General features: G+C 37.2%; 2 protein-coding genes across 4 annotated transcripts in view; both read left to right on the top strand.

Annotated features, from left to right (window-relative positions):
- Positions 1 to 7,138, top strand: part of LOC114000332 (putative N-acetylated-alpha-linked acidic dipeptidase) — a 30,587-nt gene extending 23,449 nt beyond the window's left edge. For all 3 annotated transcript variants that reach the window (XM_027744603.2, XM_039378597.1, XM_039378598.1), the window contains 3 exons: positions 623 to 704; positions 2,029 to 2,121; positions 3,140 to 7,138. In XM_027744603.2, the coding sequence (XP_027600404.2) occupies positions 623 to 704; positions 2,029 to 2,121; positions 3,140 to 3,329 (365 nt within the window). In that variant the 3' untranslated portion in view covers positions 3,330 to 7,138. The remainder of the gene's footprint in view (positions 1 to 622; positions 705 to 2,028; positions 2,122 to 3,139) is intronic.
- A 1,404-nt stretch (positions 7,139 to 8,542) lies between these two features.
- The window catches only part of LOC114000333 (N-acetylated-alpha-linked acidic dipeptidase 2-like), a 30,781-nt gene continuing 18,987 nt past the window's right edge, over positions 8,543 to 20,336 (top strand). The window contains exons 1-9 of the mRNA XM_027744604.2: positions 8,543 to 8,665; positions 10,215 to 10,326; positions 13,225 to 13,411; positions 14,797 to 14,898; positions 15,731 to 15,856; positions 16,533 to 16,719; positions 17,833 to 17,926; positions 18,165 to 18,263; positions 19,945 to 20,030. Coding sequence (XP_027600405.2) covers positions 8,578 to 8,665; positions 10,215 to 10,326; positions 13,225 to 13,411; positions 14,797 to 14,898; positions 15,731 to 15,856; positions 16,533 to 16,719; positions 17,833 to 17,926; positions 18,165 to 18,263; positions 19,945 to 20,030 — 1,081 coding nt within the window. The 5' untranslated portion in view covers positions 8,543 to 8,577. The remainder of the gene's footprint in view (positions 8,666 to 10,214; positions 10,327 to 13,224; positions 13,412 to 14,796; positions 14,899 to 15,730; positions 15,857 to 16,532; positions 16,720 to 17,832; positions 17,927 to 18,164; positions 18,264 to 19,944; positions 20,031 to 20,336) is intronic.

The following is a 20,336-nucleotide window of genomic DNA, read 5'->3' as shown; positions in this document are numbered from 1 at the left end:
GCCACTGCCCAATAGAGCTAACGCTTACAGTTGCATGTGCTTTGACCTGTGTATGATCCACCAATGTTGACAACAATGTATCATTGTCTTGGTTCCTTAAAAATAATCATACTGCTTTGCAGCTTCTAGTGCTGGATAATTCTCTGCCTCAGAAGCCTCTGTTTTATTGACAGCATTATATTGTATTCACTTTAGGATTTAGCTGCTAATGACCAATATCAGCTACGTGCATGCACACGCACACACACCCACACATATACTCTGTCTGTATGGAGGGACATAACAGTAAAACACAGGTTGTTGGGGTTTATAAAATCTCAGACTTATGAACAGTCTGGTTCTGGCAGTCCACAATCCAGTTTTTGATATTTCTTTATATTCTTCAAGTAGCAAATAATAAACAATAGTCACAAAAGTGCTAATTTCTACTGTCTCTAAGGCAGGTTTTAACACAGAATTACATATTTTTTAATGTAGGAATATGGGGTCATCTGATTTTCCTTCACCGACACTTAATAGATCATGATTACAGTGAAAGATAAAGCTTTAATTTGTAGAATGTTATTTGTTAAATTATGTCTTCAGAATATGAAGGTAATTACTTCCTTCCTGCTCCCTCCAGATGCTCTCTTTTCAGCTGTGAAGAATTTTACAGAAGTTGCTGCTAGCTTTCATGAGAGACTGCAACAAATAGATATCAATAAGTAAGTTTAACTCCTTTTTTTTCCAGTCAAATGCTGCATGTAGTCCTCTGAGCTCAGAGGCACAGTCACTTGGTACCACTTAATGGAAAAAAGATAAAAAAGAAGCTGTATTTGGGGCAAGCTTTTCGATGAGCTATCAAGAAGTTTTATGTACCACCTATGCCAAAAGGCTTAATTTGCATTTGACTTAATTTGTAATTTATTCCTTGTAGGCCATGCCCAGAATGACAAACCAAGCTTCATTTTGTATATACATATGTGTATGTTACAATTCTTGGGAAGGATCTCATCTAGCCATATGCTTACCCTTATGGAACACTAACTGAGAATAAAAGCCATCTTTTTAATGGCAGCACTTTTCAAGATGAGTTAACAATAATTTCTTATGTAAAAGATGACATTTATGACATGTGACATGTATGTGACATTTTCAAAATGGTTTTATTGGTGGGTGGCCTAAATCTAAGTTTTAATTCAACTAACCAGTTTTAGTTTCTGTTTGCGCCACTGTAAACTTGAAAAAAATTTATTGATGGTTGTAGAGTTACTCCAGGCTTATGGTGGTATAAATTTTACCATTTTTTATTGATGAATGCCTTCAAAGCTCTACATTAAGTTCAATGTAAACTACCGAGCCCACATATTTTCCGTATAATCTTCTTCATGATTATTTTATTTGTTAAGCATCAGTAGTATGCTCAGAGCTATTCAAAGTACACACACACAGATGGTCTCTGCTCTAGGGAATTTAAAATCTACCATCAAAAAACCACAATTCTTGGATAACTCAAGAGTTGGTTCTAACATCACAAGGTTACTTTTTTTCAGATGTTGTGATTTTACAACAAATGAGATTTTATTGAAGTAATTTGTGGCTGGCTGGCTTTGTAGGAAATAGGGTCTTTAGAAAACTTTTGTACAAAAGAAGAGAACGGTCTGCTTAAGTATCCTTATGGAAAGGAGATAAAGGAGTAAGATGCAACATGAGAGAAAATACCTGAAATTGTCTTCTTTGACATTATTACTTGGCCTTTAAAAACAACTTTAAGAGACTTTCAGGTTGTGAACCAAACTGTCTCACAATAGATCAGCATAATGCTTCTTTGCAGGTTAGCTGACATGGGCTTTTTTGGGCTACTCTTCAGTTCAACATCGTGGATCTGTTGCCTAAAATCGAAGACATAATTCTCTGGAGAGTGTTAGTGTAGAAACACTGTTAGTATAGAACACTGTCCTTCATAAATCCAGAGATGTGAATGCTGGGGCACAGGACTAAAAGCAAGTCAAACAGTCTGTAGCTAACATATTCCTTTTTTCTTTTTAGCCTACTTGCTGTCAGATCACTAAATGATCAGCTCATGTTTCTGGAAAGGGCTTTTATCGATCCCCTTGGATTACCTGGAAGGCCGTTTTATAGGTGAGAAATGGTTACTTTTCACTTTCCTCCTGGAATACCCTATAAGAATTCTGTTAAGATTCACAGGTCTCTAAATAGAGTTATAATGATTTTATTCAACACAGTAAAAGTAGATTAAACAGAACAAATAAGGTTTAAAAGGGAAAACAATACTGGGGAAAACTTCAGTGAGATACATTATACAGAATGAGGAAGAGTCTTGTTGGAAATCTATTCAGATCATTTCTATTGATTTCACTGGCTTCTAAACAGATCTAAAGTTAAGCCCTGGACTCATTTCAAGTAATTTTAGTGGTAAAGAGTCTATAGGAAGTTGTTATTATTTGAAAGTGAAATACTTTATAATTCAAGTACTGCAATTTGATCAATTATAAGAGAACAGTCATGCTAGCAAATGCAGTGTGGAGGGCAGCACTACAACAGCAGTGAAGGGAATTCAGTGGTCCTCTCATCCAGTTCGAGAAGTAAATCTTATCTGAGAGGCAGTCAAATCAATCTAGGTTTTTGATCCTTTTACCAGTCTGCATAATTCAGAACAGTAATCTTTCCACTAAAAAATTCCACTAAAAACTAATTGCAGAAGGAGAAATTAAGATCTACAATCCTTGTACCTCTCATAGTTTATGATTAAAAATATGTTGAGAACAGTCAAAGCATTGGCTTTCCTATCTCAAAGCATACCTGTATCTGTTGGAGACTGTGTATATCTTTGAGAAAATCAGCTGGCTTTTTTTTAATCTTTTAATTTCATCTAAAATGAGGGAAAGGAAAATATTTGACTCAATTTTATCTCAAGTAGCTATAAAGTTCTGGAATTCACATGGCATAATGTAGCTTATGTTAGTTTCTTGCTTCATAGACTATAGCTACTATTGTTGCAATAATCTTATTTATTTACATCCTAAGTGTCAAGAGTTTAACAGATGGTATAGAAACAGACTAGTTTTATCCAGAAAATTGTATGTTTTATTTTTCTAATGCAGAATATTGCTATTTTTCCCCGTCATCTTCCCTGCAGACATGTTATCTTTGCTCCAAGCAGCCACAATAAGTATGCAGGAGAATCTTTCCCAGGAATCTATGATGCCATGTTTGATATCGAAAACAAAGCTGATCAACGTGAAGCCTGGGAAGAAGTGAAGAGGCAAATTTCCATTGCAGCCTTCACTGTACAGGCAGCAGCAGAAACACTGAAAGAAGTAGCTTAAATATCAACAACGTAATCATCAGTGAAGACAAAATACAGAATTTTGCAAGAAGTTTTAAAAATGGATCATTGAAAAACACTAGGAGGATTATTACGAAGAACACAAAATAAAAAAAATCTTGTTCTTTGCAAATAATATACCCAAGTGGAATACATTTAGCAATGTTAACAAGGTAATGTACTCCATTCCGAGAGCTCAGGATTTAGATACCTTCTGAAGTGAGAGTGAAAAAGTTTCAGGTTTTCTCTCAGCTTTGTATTTTAAGAATTGCTAACCACTGGATTTATTTTCATAGCTTTGAATTTTGCTAGCTTGATTATTATAGCAGTCTTCATAGTGCATCAGGAAAACAGAATTAATTTCATGTTTCTATCAGTTTATAATTTTGTTGTTGACTTTTTATTATTTACCTTGGGATTGTATCATTCTACTCCAAGACAGACATTTCAGCCCTCCTTTTACACAAAGACTCATGTATGAAAATGGGAAAACTGTGACATACCATTTGTGGGATGTATAACGATCATAACAAGTTTTGGGCAGCCAGCCCAGAATACTCATCCATGACATTCTTCTTCTCACATGCTGAACCTTGAAGCTGTTTGCAAATAAATTTAAGCAAGAAGCTTTCTAGTCACTAGAGTAAAAACAAGGCAGACATATAGTCATCATACAAAATGTCTTTTGAGAAGACGACCTTCTTTTATCCAAAATCTACCTTTGCTATGCCTTGTCCATATAAAGTTGTTTTTTGTATGAAGACAATTAGAAGCAAAAAAAATTCATCATGTCCTTAGTTTGAAAGGATACAAAATTATTGCCATTTTGTAAAGTCTCTATTTCTGATTTTGGTGTGCTGCTTACTCTTATGATGGACTGCTTGAAAGATCACAGTGAGGCAACTGAGATCGGACAGAGAAGACTCAGAAAATCAAATCCCTTCATCTGACATTCTGCCCTGGAGGATTATTAACCTCTTGCACAGCTAATATTTTGTGTGATAAAAACATTCTACTCCCTAAATAATTTCTTTCTGTCAGTCTTCTATGGAGTCTAGATATAGCCACTGGAGCTCCATTTGTCAAAGGCTATTCAAGGCAAAAATATTTGGTGTCATAACTGGACAGCAAATGCCAAAGCCTATGTAGCTAATTACTGAAGCTACCTGATTTTTAGTCAGCTATGCAAGCCATATGTCAAAATATATGCATGGATGCATATGCAGCTGTCCTTTTCCTATGTATGTCACTAGGATTATGGCTTCTAAGCAGAAAGCATAAAATGAAAGAGTAGTTGCATATGCACTGAGAAATGTAATTTCACATGACTCAGTTACTGGGATAATACAAAGAAGTAAGGGTCATATTTCATATTTATGAACAAAATCAGACCAACTGACATTTGTCGACAAATAGAGACATCTAGTTCCTGCCAGACAAGTGGAGAACAATGGTTAAATAAATAATATGCATTCAAAGCAGACAAGTGGAGAATAATGGTTAAATAATAAGTAATATGCATTAAAAGCAGTGTTAATAAGTTCTTGCAAACTTTTTAGCTGCACTTTGATTCTTGGAGCTCAAAAAACCATCTGAACTAGCCACATGAGCATGGAAGTGTATGCTTTGAAGGAGTTTAGTAAGGACAGGCCAGATACAGGAATAGCTCCTTTTTAAGCCAATGTATTTTTTGTTAGATCTGCCAAGATATCTCAGGGGCATAGCTGTTACCTAACTCGATCCCTGAGTGTGAGATCAATTAAATTAAAGAATCTGGAAGAAGTGAAGTGAAAAAGGAGCAGTGTTTTTTTTTAAGAAAGTATTGCTATCATATGATCACAAATTGGATACTGTTCAGGTTTTCCAAATAACTCCATACAATGATCATCCTGTGCACTAAGTATGCAAATCAAATGAAATTAAAACATACTCATGTGTGTAAAAGGGAGAAATTATACCTTTTTGTATTAAAATGAATCCTTGCTTTCATGAAACCAGCAATGTCAATGTTACTTTAGCTGGAAAGTCTGTTTACCTCACTGAATGATTTCTGAATTCCTCTTGTAGAAGAAAGAGTCAAAGTTTGCAATCTGGACTTGTCAGCTGCCAGCAATGTAAATTTTATTTTAGCTGGAATCTGATAATGGACTCATGAAGTTCAAGATAACAAAGACTCTGACTCAAAGCATCAACATCTACTACCATTTTAAACTGATAGGAAGACTGCAGAGGCCGTGAGAGAGTTCAGGGGTCTGTGCAACTGGCAGAGTCAGAAGGAAACTACTGATTTGAAATAGCAGTTGAGCATTCCCCTGTTGCCATTTTTCCTGCCAGGGCTGCCTTTCCCACAAACCAGGGCCCTTTGAATTCTCAAGCCACAAGTTCAACCTTTAGTTGAACAATAGGTCAGGCAACGCAATCAAGTAGCACGTCTTTCTTTCTGCAAATGTTAAGCTTTAGGGCGCAGTTGCTGAGCAGTTACAACCTACAGTTTACAAGCCCTGGCATTTTTCCTGTGTGTTATGTGTTTTTATGCACTATTACTGGCTTTAGTAATTGGCTGCATAGCATAATTATGTATTCAACACACACATGCATGGTAGTTTTGCATCTGGCATGCGTATCCTTGCCATTCTTTGAACTTTTCTATTTTACTAGGGATTTATGTATTTTGACTAAGTAGAACACGTGTAGCTACCTGCAAGTTCTGATAGCTTCAGCTGAACATGAGGCTTGTTTTCACTCTCAGTGTGAGCAAAAAGTTAGGGAAGACTCCATTGTAACTGCTGGGATCAGTCGATGTGCGAACCTGTTTTCTCTGCCATAGGGACACCTATTGGGTAAGAACCACACTCTATGTGCACTGAATACTTTTATTTGGGATTAAGCCTTGTCTGTGTATTGCTTTGAATACATTCTTGCACTCAGGTAATATCACCGTCAGTCTTCGAACCATAACCTGTCACAATTTTGTATTAATAAAGAGCGTAATTCCGTAACCCATCAGCGTGAGTCCTTCACGGGTGCTGGCAGCTGCCAGCAGTGGGTAACACACTTGAATAAGGTGGGAAGACCTGCTGAGGGGTCTCCCTTATGCTGTTGGTGTATTTCCCTGAATAAGTCAGTCAAACTGCCCTCCAATCCAGCAGGACTGTTCAGTGAAGGGTCCCCATGATGGGATGCTGACAGACTAGTTGAGCACAAGGGTCTCAGCTTTCCTGGGGAACTGACAGATGAATAAAACACTGAGAATCAAGGAAAACTCCCCACAGCAAGGGACAAGGAAATCTCCCCTTTTCACATGACAGTCATATATGGCAACTCTGGCATAGAGGAGTTGGGAGTGAAGGTTAAGCTAAAAAAATGGATGCAGTGGGGGAGAAGATGTTGTTTTAATTTTTGTCTTTGTTTCTCACTATCCAAGTCTACTTTAATTTGTAGTAAATGAAATTATTTATCCCTAAATGGAATCTGGTTTGCTTATAATGGTAATTGACAAGCAATGTCCTTGTCTTTATTTCAACCCATGACCTTTGTCATCTTATTTCCTGTCCCTGTCCTTTGTGGAGGGTATGTGGTTGAAGACAGATTTACACTGTATGTTATATTGCATTTAATTGTAACATAATATACTCCACCTGTGGCCAATCTATGGCATGTAAGAACATATCACAACTAATGACTAATATTAGGACTGTATTTTAAGTGGTAGAAGCCACCTTGTTGCTGCTGTTATTCAACCTCAGCATTGCTAATGCCCTTGTCACTTTAAAAAGATGTAGGCATAGAAATAAATACATTTCAAACATTCTCACTGTTGCTATTCTTACCTTCTTCCTCTACTGATGTTATCATGTGAGGTCTAAGTTTTGTATCAATTTCCAAAAGCCCTTGTCATTTTACTGTCTATTATGTGCCAGTCCTACACCTGCGGTGCTATATAAATGCTAATAATACATCAATATGCTCATTCTTTATGAGTTCTGTAGGTGGAATTCCATCTGGTTTATATATGCCAACTGAGATGCTGGTGTGAAATGTCATTGCTGTTCAGAATTTGTGATGGCTTATGAGCAGTTGGGAAATGACAGGGAAAAAAATCACAAAACTGGACGTGCCTATAATTTGAACAAAGACATCCAGCCTGTGCTTGAAATGGTGGCTATCACTGGTGCAGAATACCCAAGTCCTTATTTTCTGGAAAGCCGTAGTGAAGCAATTAGGATATTAACTAGCCTTTTCAGCTTTTTCTGAATATTTTCAGCTCAACCTTATGTGTTTGAGTTTTGATACTCAGAGTACTGATATTTCTTTCACACAATGTACCTACTTTGGACTTGAACTTGAAGCATTCCAGGCTCCCAGAAAAGATTTCCTACCTTCAGCCATATAACTGGTCTCAAATGGGCAGGTCCTCAGTTCCAGAAAGATCAGTCTTGGCTTCCATATAGCCATGCAGGAACTCACCAGCAGGTGGTGATGTGCAGGGTCAGAGTAAGTTTGTGCAAAAATATAATGAGTATATGAACATATTTTTTTGACTATTCCCTGGGCTGAAGTTGTGACCTTTCCCATGAGATACTAGTGGATTTGACTGAATTAGACTAAGAAAACTTGATCTTAAGAACCCTGAAGTCTTAAGTGTAAAAAGCTAGAGAATATAGAGAATAATTTTGCAACTTTTCACAGTTCCAAATTGGATGATGCCTGGAAGTGTCCTCACTGGGTAATCTAAATTGTTTTCTTAGCTGCTCTAAGTATTCATCACTTGCCAAGGATTAATGTTACTATGGATTACTAAAGGAAGCAATTCAGTGCTTCATTGGTAAAGAAGAAACAAGTTTTCCCTTATTTTCATCTCTTGGCCACTTCCACTAGAACAGATTGTGATCAAGCCTAAACCAAGAACTTTCAAAACCAGGAACTCCTGATAATTAATAGAAACTAGCCTTTTAAATAGTACTTGTAAACTGCTTGGTGCACAGCCTAGATACATATCTGTCACAGAAATAGACTGGAGCTGTTTATTGGGGTGAGACTCAGAAATGGAAGTGTTTTATTGCTCTCAGAAAATCATATCATCATCCTGGGTTAAGGCTGATTAGGCAGCATGAGAGCTGAGAAACACAGAAGCCAGGGACAGCCCTGGGGCTGCAGACGGAAAGAGGAGGAGGGGACAGAGGAGAAGGAAGGCAGCTGCTTGCCTGCCCTCCTCACAGCCTGCCAAGCTACCAGCCAGTGATACTCCTATGGCCAGGAGCAGGAGCAAGACCACCCTCTGCACATGGCTCCTCTGTCCTGGGCTGCTTGGCTGTTTCTTGCTGGGCTTTCTTACAGGTGAGTACGGAGAACCAGGGGCTTTTGCCCCAGCTTTTGAACCAGGTTTTGCCCCCTGCACATACTTAAGTGCAACCCCTGTTGTGATTCACTTATCATCAGGGAGATTATACTGCTTTTTAGGTACATTATAAAGTACTCATCCCACTGCTTTTCTAAGAAGTTGCTCGCTCTAGCAGTTTTGGTCTTTAGGGAGTGAGGAATAGAACGGCTGCGTGCTTCAGCTCACGGCGAGCCCTGGTGAACTGACAGCTTACGAAATGGGCAGCCAGGCGTTGAAAGAGGAAAGATTAATAGAAGAGTTCGAGACTTCAGTGGTTGTCAGATCTCCATTTCTTTTTAATTGTATTTCCTGATTTTTTACTAAAGATCTATTTAAATGCTCCGATTCAGTTGCTATTTTAGAAACTAAGGGTAGAATGTAGAGGAGGAGGAATTTGACTGACAGCCAAGAATGGAGTTACTGAAGTTTTTCATTGTGCACAATGAACTTTACTAGAACATGAGATTTTTTTCTGAAGTCACTTTCAGCATTTGATTTTAAATATAAAATTGCATGTCCTTTTTAAACTTGTATTGTAGCACACACTTAAGGCTGAAGCATGAAAGAAAAATCCATGAGGTCTATTAAATATAGAAAACATTATTTTGATTTAGGAGATCCCTGAGCTGCAAATTTCTGGTGCTTGTGCTACTCTTCTACATTTCCCTGAACATAATATTTTGACCATGCTCCAAAACAGGATACTGGGCAAGATGGACCTTTGGTTTAATCCAGTATCACTGTTATGTTCAGAGTGTTACTTCAATTGCATTTAAGTCTAAGGGGTCACATATATTGTGCATGTGACATCACATGTATTTGTCTTTCTTATGAAAATTTTCCCATTTTTGGATTGTCTACCTATAATAATAAAAGGATTTTGTTTTGTTTTGTTGTTTGTTTTGTTGTTTTCTTCTTAAGACAAATTAATACAGTTTATATACCTTCTCCTACAACCATTTATGGCTACTGAATAAATATTTAACATTCTTAAACTGACTGGATCACAGTTAACTTTATTCCTTTAGTTAATAAATAGTCTGACCCCAAGTCTGTAACTATTATAATGCTAGCAGTGTGTCTGTTGAGTCCTAGATCTTCACTTTAAATATGCCTACACATGTATTTTAAGATATGTGAATAAATTAAATAAGAGAATTTCATCACGAGTATCAGGAGTTCAAACCTCACACTGCAAACAGTTAATTGAGAATTTAAACTATGGTTAAAATTAATGAGAGATGAGTCTGTCTTAAAAAGGCAAGTAAAGGGGATTTACCAGCGATTTAGGCTGTAGTCTTTTGTAATGTTTTAGGCAATTCAAAAAATGAAATATATTTTACTTTTCTGCTTTACTTCTCTGAGCTGGCAGACACTGACAGAGGGTACTCTAAGCCCTGTTCATCCATGTGGTTTTAACAGTTCAATACTTCGTGTTGCTCAAAGGCTCATACATGTGAGGACTGGCGTTCTTTCTAAGTAGGAAGCTTTTCAAATGTGTTTCAGGATGGTTGACAAAACTGTGTGGAAAAACCCTCAACTCTTCCGTTGTCTACCAAAATGTGAGACAGAAACTTGCGGCTGAAATGAAAGCAGAGAATATCAAGCACTTCCTTCGGTAAGCTGTGTGTATCTTGTTTTTTGAACAATTTTATCAGTCACAAAAAAGTGATAACATAAGCTCCAAGGAAGGGCCAATGAAAGCAGAGCTGTTAAAATGCTTTGGAAATATTTAGTTTATACAGAATGTCTGAGGGAAGGAGAAGGGAGAGGCTCACAACTCTGCTGTTCCTCTTCTCCCCATTTTTGAAGTTAAGTTTTTGGAGTGCTTGTACTGTCAAGTCTACTTCACCCAAGCTGTGTTACTGCCAGTGCTTACCAGTCTTTTTTATTATGATTTTTCGTCTTCTTGATTTAATGGAGTGTGTCTGTTTTTTCCTTGCAAGTGACTGAAGCTTTTACATCAAATAACTTTGCTTTCTCTCAGAGCGAGACGATTTTACTCTATTTGGGATATGTTGATTACTATGAATTACATTTGATTGATCGTCTGTTCAGTGTCTCCTAAAACTTTCACTTTGAGCAGCTAGTCTAAGTAGAAAATTAATATATTAAAAGTTAATGGTACAAATTTGCATGGCACTGAGTTGCATGTATACTTACAACTGATAATTCCTTTAGTGTGGCCATATTAGATAACATGCTCTTAGCTGGGTGCTTGGACACCCCATTATCCCCCATCTTCTATCCATGGTCAGTGTGTGTGTGTATGGTTGGTTAAGTCTTGTATGATGTAATTGTTAGTAAATATACTTTTTTTGCATCCTAGTGCATCCATGCAGTTCTTTCAAAGCATCTAAAATGCTAAGGATATAAAACTATCCTTTTGTTTTGCTGTGCATTCCATTGAAAATTTAAAAAAAATCATTATTGTGTATATTTATATCTTCTACAGAGGAACAAATATATTCACATGAAAAGTAAATAACTCTGGTTAGTAAAATGTTGGTATTCAGCATGTAGGTCAGCAGCTGCATCATGAACATGAAAGGATTACTGACAAGTTTGATCCTAAACCCAAAAGGTTTAATTTCTAACATCAATTAGCTTTTCAAGTCTATAGGCCTTATCTTATTTTGTATTCATTGCTTTCAGTAGACTGGAGAGTTCCTGAAAATTATGTTTGAGTGAGAGTCTAGGCAACACAGAGATTGATGAAAGCATGAAATAGCTCTGCAATTATGCTGAAGTCTCTTGGCCACAGGATATTAATGGTATCTCATGTGTCTGCTTGCTTTGATGATGGGCCAAGTGCTTCATACTGGTTGGGTTGAGGTTTATTGCCTAAATTCAAATAAAAATAAGGAACTGCAGAAAAATTGTATTAATGCACTATCCAAAAATTTTACCAAAAAGTATTAAAAAAAGTGAACTTGGGAATTTTGATCCATATTCTTAGTTTTTCAGACTACTAAATCTGCTTTTATAAAGTGGGGAAAATAAACTATGAATCTCATAAAACGTACACTTTAGTCTTAGCATTGTATCATAGCTCTGAAAAGGATTAAACTGTTTAGAAAAATTGAAACAAAAGCATCATGTGTTGTTCAGTATATTTTCCGTGATACCATATGTAGTATTTAGACCACTTATGGGTTTAAATGGTGCTTAAAATACTTGAGAGAATTAAAGTGCAAGAAGAAAACAGGCAACAAGTTTTGTCAAAGGTTGCTTACAAACCTTGGTGCATACACATCCAGTTTAAAGAGAGGGAAAGACAGCAGCAGAGAGATGTGGTCTACTTAGAGAATCTAGATGTATTCAAATCTAGGGGCCAGGTGGGATTCATGTGAAGGACCTTGATGTTATATTGCTGTAGGTGAGAAGTTCTGATGATTGAAAGAGGTCCCAGGTGGCTGAAAATGGCTGATGTTGTGCCCATCTTTAAGTGAGGACAACATGGAGAGACTGTGGGCTGGTTAGCTTCAATCCCTGGAAGGGTGACTGAACATCCTTCTGGAATTTCCAAACACATGGGGAACAGAAAGATGGTTAGGAACAGTCAGCATTTATTTACCTTTTGTATGTATCATCAGCATGATTGCCTTCTGTAAGGAAGGTTTTGAACATCATCTCCCACAGCATTCTCCTTGGGAAGCTGAGGAAGTACACGCCGAAGAACACGCTCCTACATGGGTTGAAAACAGTCTGAAATGACAAGTTGAAGTGATACTAATCATGGTATTTGCTACCATGAGTTAATGGTAATTGGTGGTATCTGACATCTGTGGGGCAGCCATTGACAAGTAGTGTGTTGGGAATTGGAAGCTCATGCTGAGTACCTGACTCACTGATGAGCTTTCATCACAACTTACTTGTACAGTGGACCAAACAAATTACAGACAGATTTCTGTAGGGTAGCCCAGAGGGGCTGGATACTATTTCTGACTGTTTATCACTGTTATGAATTATATCTGACATGAAAGTAAGTGTTATTAAGAAGGATTTTATTATTCAGGCTTTTGATTAAAAAAATAAAGCAAATCTGTGCAGATAATTTGATATAATGATTTTCAAGTTAAACTTATTAGGACATCAGGACACATTATGCCAATAGTGTACAAATAGATCATCAGATACCAAAATTATCTGGAAGGCTCCTTTCTGAATGTCTAGTTTTGCTATATTTATTTCTGCTCCTCGTATACTGCTCATATTCTTTTGCTGAATGTCTTCGATACTGATTTTCATTGCTTGTGTGTACATGTGGCTAATTCTGTTATGCAAAGAGAAGATCAACTGACTTAACTTAAGGCCTCAGGAGAGATCCTCTGCTCTGACTACATTTTGTACTTGTCCTGATGCAAACTCTGAAAAACAATCATGTTTTTAGCTCTAACCTTGAGACCTTACAGTCCAATGTGGCTTGAGGATTAGTTTTATATGCACTGATCCTAGTTCACTATTGTGTCTCTCTGAATTTCCAGCTTACTGGCAGTTTTCTGTTTTGTTCTAGCTCATTTACTAGGTTGCCTCATGTCGCAGGAACTGAACAGAATCTTATTCTTGCCGAACAAATTCAAGGCCAGTGGAAGGAATTTGGATTGGATTCAACTGAACTTGTTCATTATGACGTGCTTCTTTCATACCCAAATGAAAAGCAGCCAAACTACATCTCAGTAATTGATGATCAAGGGAATGAGGTGATCTTTTTAATGACAAAACTGTATTTATGTAAGACTCCTTTAAAAAACAGTTCTTTCTCTCTTTACCCACCCATTCAGCTCAGCTTGTGCTTTATATTACAATAAAAAGTCCAGTGCAAAGGCTACTCATATTTAGAAATGGTTTTCCAGGCTGTGCAGTAACACGGCAGAGTGGCTGTAATCTCAGTGCCTCGTACAGAGGAGAGAGGACCTGTGGAGAGGCTGCAATTAACACCAGTAGACCATAAGGTGTTAGAAGGGTTTAGCTTGAGGATACATCTAGGCCAATATCCTGTTTCCATAAACAGGTTTAAGTGGACGCACGAAGCTGCTTAAAACAAAGAAATATATTTCAGGTATGCAATTCTTCCAGTGTCTAATGTTTTCAGCTCAGACGTTCTCTGAATGTGCTGTAATTAGTCTCCTAAAGAATCCTCATTAGGCCTCTTTTCCAAGTATTTATCCAGTCAGTGACCCTTGTTAGGTCTCTTTTCCAAGTACCTGTCCAAACCCTGCACAGTTTTTGCTTCCACAACATGCTGAGGTAAGGAGTTAGAGATACTATTGATTGTATGAAGTGCTACCTAGTTTTCCTTGCTCTGAACCTGATCCCACTGTCTCCCTATGGTGTCTTCTAAGTTAGTGTTAGAAGAAGTACTAATGAACTAGTCAGTCTGTAGATATCTCCCTTTTGAACACCCAGAGAAATAAAGAAGCAGATGTAAAATCTGACAAGGAGCCTGAGTAGGGAGGGGAGATGGGACTGCTAGAGAAGCATCATAGCACAAAGGTGGGGATGAAGAGACATGGTGGAAACTAAGGAATACTTGCTCAGGATGACATGAGCTTAGAGGTGAAAGAATGAAGAAATTTTTCAAGAAACTCTGTAACAGTATCTCATAATCTCATAAGATGACAAAAAGTGGACGTGAACCTTAACACGAGTGTTACAATAGATAGTGATAAAAAGCAGCACATTTAACTGGAACATAACTAGCAAAGAGCTGAAGAGAATAATAATAATAAAAGTGGGAGTAATCACAAAAAATACCTGGGATGGCATGGATGAACTGGGTGCCTTTTTACTGTCACAACCTCTTGGCAGTTTCCAGCTACTTCTTTGCTTAGGTTCAGGCAGTGACTGATGGGCATCTTCTGACAAGTGATCAGTCTCTTTGCTATTCATATCTGCATTCTGTTATAAAAGTTCAGCTCTGGATCTCTAGCTGTGTTTTTGTTTGAACGTACGCATGCTAGTTAGAATTGTATTTTTTGCTAGTGATTTATGGAAACCAGCGTATAGTTTACACACTTAGCATTTCCTTAGTGGGCAAATTTTTGCCTGGAGTATTTGACCAAAGACTTCTGTTATTTATTGGTAGGTTTTCAATACGTCATTGTTTGAACCACCTGCTCAGGGGTATGAAAATGTTACTGGTATACTACCACCATATAATGCTTTTTCAGCACAAGGAGTGCCAGAGGTAAGAAAAAAATTATGTAAGAGTGCTATTAGCTGAAGTCATATTTTGTGAATATCCTTATCCCTGCCTTACTGGGACAAATTGCTCCAATTTCTCAAAATATTTGTTGTAGTAGTTTTAATTAATCATTTGTGTTAATTAGGGAGCACTTAAGCACGGCTAGGCCACATATTGTGCAAAGGTTAGAAGTCTTTTGTAACCAAAAAAACAAAGCTTTCTCAAATTGCTAGAACTTTGAATCACATAATAAAAGTTTTTATCTTGATGAAAAATTTTGGATATATCTCAGATTGCTCCACATTATTCAATCATATGGAGAGAACCTGCTTAAGGCTCAAGTAGAATTGGCAATATATAAATCAAGTTGGAAGACACTTTGGATTAAATGAATGCCTTTAAAGGCCACAAAAGCCCCTCACTTAATCTGCTAATCCATTATGGAACAGTCAGGGACAACATTGTATTGCATAAATGAATGAAATTATGTAATTGTGTGTGTTTATGTATGCAAGGTATACCAGTATTTGTCATGGCCAGAGAAGTTTGTCAATTTAACAAAGTATGTTGGTTTATTTTCCAGCCTCAGATTTTAAGACTGTTGTTAAGGGCAGGATAATATACAAAAGTCAGCCATTTAAGCCAAAGTTTCATATAGAATATTATAGATAACTTTTGCTATTGTTTTTATGGGCACTGGATCTAATTTGCAGAAATGCAAAAAAAAGCCCAACACTATATCATACATAGTGAATGAAACAGTGTATTTTTGGTAGTGGGTAGTTTGTCTGTTGATTGACCAGTTGCCATGACACTGCTTTTCTTTTCTGTGCAGGCAGATCTGGTCTATGTGAATTATGGCCGTACGGAAGATTTTTTTAAGCTGGAGCGTGAAATGGGAATTAACTGTACAGGAAAGATTGTCATTGCCAGATACGGGAAGATCTTCAGAGGAAACAAAGTAAGTGTTGTGTTTTAATTTTTCCTCTGTGGGTCAGGCACTGTTCATGACAGAGCTGGAGGGAGTTAGTGAGGGCTCTTAGTTGGAATATATGAGCAGAAGGAAGCCTGCAATGCACCCACTGTGACTGCAGTCTAACTTCCAAAACAGTAAAGCCATGTGAATGTATTAAACTCCTGAGACTGAGATGACTGCAAACTGTCTAGGCAGTTCTTGCAAAAGATTAGTTTAAGGAACTGAGTAGTTTGTAGAGCCAAGACTTTTGATACTTTTCATCCGTAGAATTGTAGTATTTTGAAATAGCAATTATTTGACAAGGAGTCTGATGCACAGAGAGTGAATAATTATATCTTCTGACTTTAGAGAACAACTCTGACAAAACGGGTGACAGTGGGGCAGTAAGGTTAGTGGTCAGTTTTTGTGCCTCAGTTTTACATCCTGTACTTTATTTCATAGCCTTGAGCTATGACTAAATGTATAACACAAATAATGAACAGTGTGTTTCACTGTGGTTTGTACTTCTGCTGAATCTAGGGTCATTTTCACTCTACTACACACACAACTTCTAAAACTATGTCTGCATGGAAGCAAATTGCAACATTCAGATTTATCACTGCATTGACCAAAAAGAAAAAAAAATAAAGGAGACATTTCTTAAAAGTAAATAATTTCACAGGTTAAAAATGCCATATTAGCAGGAGCCCAAGGGATCATACTTTATTCAGACCCTGCTGACTACTGTGCCCCAGGAACAGATGCTTATCCAGGTGGCTGGAACCTTCCAGGTGGGGGAGTTCAGCGTGGGAATGTATTAAACCTGAATGGAGCTGGGGACCCTCTGACACCAGGTTATCCTGCCAAAGGTGAGTGAAACTTCCGTAACCTGGGCCATCAAGTACTTTATAAACTGGTGTCGAAAGTACGGCACTAGAAATTCATTTATTTTTAGTAGAGATGAAGAGAAAAAAGCTACTAGAAATTATTTTTAGCAGTAGTTAATTTTCCTATTGCAGACTAAATTCTGCCTGTGTACCATTCTAATTGGTTGCTTTTGACCTAGGTGGGGAAGGAAAGCTTTTAGGAAAAAACTTCAGGAAAATCTCTTTGTTTATCCCAGGCTTATAATTATCTTAGAAAGGCAGGATGTGCAGGTTTACAGACTATGAAGCAGCAGGAAACGACTGAGAATTTCTAGTCATTTTTAAATATCTGTGTTTCTCAGGATGACCAGTTTAAACTAGATTATACTCTACCATCAAAGAGGACTAATAACTTTGCTTGGAGGTATGTTTTCTTGCTGATCATAAATTCCAAGCAGAAAAGCAGTTTAAAATCCTCCTTACAGGGAGTAAAATTCTAATAGTAAAAGTAACAGTTGCCTGGAGTCTTTCAAATATTGGCACCATATGCTTGTCTTGTCCTTGTTGGCATCCCAAAACTTCTTCTGAACTGAGATGCCTACCAGTGCGGTCTGCTGATGGGATGGGTATACAGGGGGGCTTCTGGAAAGCTTGTGTGAACACTGTTGGGTGCATAAGACAACCTGCTGAAAAAACAGGATAGATTGTGTGTGCCTCTCCCGCCAGACTCAGAGAGACATTGCCTGTCTTCACCATAGGCAAGCGTATCTGGGGATGTCTTCTGCAGCTTGCTAAACAGTTGCACAAGTGCCATCTTCACCTCACACACCAGCTTGGTTTTCCCTTAGCCAGCTTTGAGGAGACGTAATAATATGGATGGACAACAAATCTAAATGTGGAGATTTTTTTGCGCAATTGTGCAGGTGCATCACTGGGTTTGTGGTTCTGCCCTTTCAGTTTGGTTTCCTAGAAGTAATGTCTGAGAAATTATGAAAGAATTGAAAAGAATGATGAATGCTCGTGGCTGCTGTGTGGCTGCACTGTTCAAAAGTGTTTACAGTTTGGTTAAAGTTGCTAAGAACACTATAAACTTGACATTTTGTTCTGGTTTCTCAGAGTACACTTTCAGGTATAAAGTTAATGAAGGTGTAGGGATTCCCAGAATCCCGGTTCACCCCATTGGATATCATGATGCAGAACTATTATTGAGGTGAGTGTACATCAGTTCTCCTCACTCTGGTAAAATCTCTGCTGTTATTTGCATTCATACTACTTTTTTTAGTAAATGTGTTTTTCAGGAAATGTGGAAAATTCAAAACAACCTGTTTCTGCAATAATGCTTTTCAGAATTTTGTAAACCCACCTTGGGTTTACTGCAATAATTATTAAGGGAATTTAAGATTTTACCCTACTGTTCAACTGCATTTGTCTTGGTTTTCACTTTACAGTGCAATGGGAGGACCTGCAGCTCCAGACAGCAGCTGGAAGGGAAGTCTCAATGTGTCTTATAACATAGGGCCAGGATTCACAGGCAACTCTTCTACAAGGTCTATTTGAACACTTACCTGTTTATACAATATTGAAAAAAAATCCCTACAAGAGAAAAACTGTGAAACAATACATCTAGAGATATTCTGGAGAAATTTACTTCCTTCAGAGTGGGCTGCACTTGATGATAAATTTTAGAATTTGAAAAAAATTAGATAATAAATGATGATAAGTTAGCAGACCAAGACACATGACAATGGCATTTGGCAATAATTTGTAATAAAGCAAAAGATCACTTTTCTATACTTTTCTACACAAAAAATAATTTCAGTTTACATGAGGTATCATTCTATTAGGATTGGTAGTGGATCACACTGAACAGTCATTATCACTACCAAATCTCCTGAAAAACAAGAGTATGTCTGAATATGTAATTTTGTAGACTGCATTTGCCATTATTCTTTCCTGCTCTGCTTTAATACTAGTTGAAAATAAATAAAATAGGAATAAATAAATAAGAAAGCATATTTGACATAATTATGTGCTGTTTGGAATATCTTGAAGAGCAGCAATGAGAAAACAATCTGATTCATCCACAAAACTCATACACGTGAAATATTTTTGAATGCACTTCTTAACATCGTCCTACTTGTGAGGGTCACATTTTTAGTAAATATGGTCTAATCCTACATAGTCCTTTCTCAGAGTAGCTCCATATCAAAATGAACCTTTTGAGTCTGGGAAAAGTCACTTGCACATGGAAAGTGTGCAAGTATATGCATGTTCAAAGCACTAGTGTCAGTTATTTCCTGGGCAAAGATCCAGTGGCTGTCCTGAAGTACGTTTTGATTTTGACAGCTATGCAGATTTGCTACTGAAAAGATAACTTCAAATGTGAAACTCTGGAGGTTTTGCCAGACCCAAAAAAAGCATTGTTTGGTGCTTTGTTTCTTCTATGAATTAAGAGGGCTGAATATTACATTATTTTTATCTCTTCTAAAACATACATTTCCTTTGCTTTTATAAAATTTCACAAGTGGAATTTACTGGGGAGGAGGGGGCAGAGGTGAAGAGTTTTTACTGAGGGGGCAGGGAAAAAGTAAACTGTACTTCTAGTAGGTTCCCTGTCTCTAGTTGGAAGGTTCTCTGTCCACAGCTAGGAGGCTGGAACTAGATGATCTTTAAGGTCCCTGCAAACCCAAACGATTCTACAATTCTACAACTGACAAATCTTGATCACTTAGATCTGCTGTCCTAAACAGAGATTTCAATTTACTCCTGGATGAATATTCCTAATGACCTTTTCCCCACATTCTATCTTATTAATGGAATTGTACTAGAAAACCAAAGTGTATTCTTTATAAAAATATGTATATCCACAACTATAATTTTGATCAAAATATAAAATAAATGTATTTTTAATTACTGTGCATGTTTTTCAGTTTACTCCTCTAGTACCAAATTGTCTAATTGATTCCCACAAATAAAAATTCAATAAATTCTGTAAATATTTACAAATTTATAGATTGGCCCACTTCATAGGGTTGTTTCTGCTGTCAGCACAGCAGGTTAAGCTGAAATAAAAAATGGCACACTGAGACAAATGAACACACATCAGACTAGTGCTGAATACACAAAGCAGAACAGAAGCACAAACTCTTTGGCTTATATGTTATTAGCATTGAATTTTTATTGGCTTCTCAGTCAGAAATGGTTACTCCATACTGCCTTTCATTTCAGAAAAGTCAGAATGCATGTTCATACAAGCAATAAAATAACACGAATTTACAATGTCATTGGCATCCTCAGAGGAGCCATGGAACCAGGTGAGCATTGGGTGCTTCATGATTTTAATTCTTTCTTTATTTTGTGTTTGATGAAATTGTTCTCATGTTGTAAGAAACTTTTTGTTGTAAGAAAGTTTTTTAGATGGCTAGATAATATGGAATCTAAGTAATCCTTCATAGTTGCTCTCTCCCTCCCTTTACACTGTTTATCATTGGCATTTCCAAGAATATATTTGAATGGGAGTACCAGAAAGATAGATGTCAGAGAATTTTTTTATAATGCCTGTCATTTTACAGTAGGCTTCTCCTTACATCATTCATACATTTTGCCTTTGCAAAAATAAA

Source organism: Pipra filicauda, unplaced genomic scaffold, assembly GCF_003945595.2.
Source record: "Pipra filicauda isolate LSUMZ 115617 unplaced genomic scaffold, ASM394559v2 scaffold141_size4267151_pilon, whole genome shotgun sequence".
In the NCBI taxonomy this organism is placed as follows: Eukaryota; Metazoa; Chordata; class Aves; order Passeriformes; family Pipridae; genus Pipra; species Pipra filicauda.
This window is presented reverse-complemented; position numbering and strand designations above follow the sequence as displayed.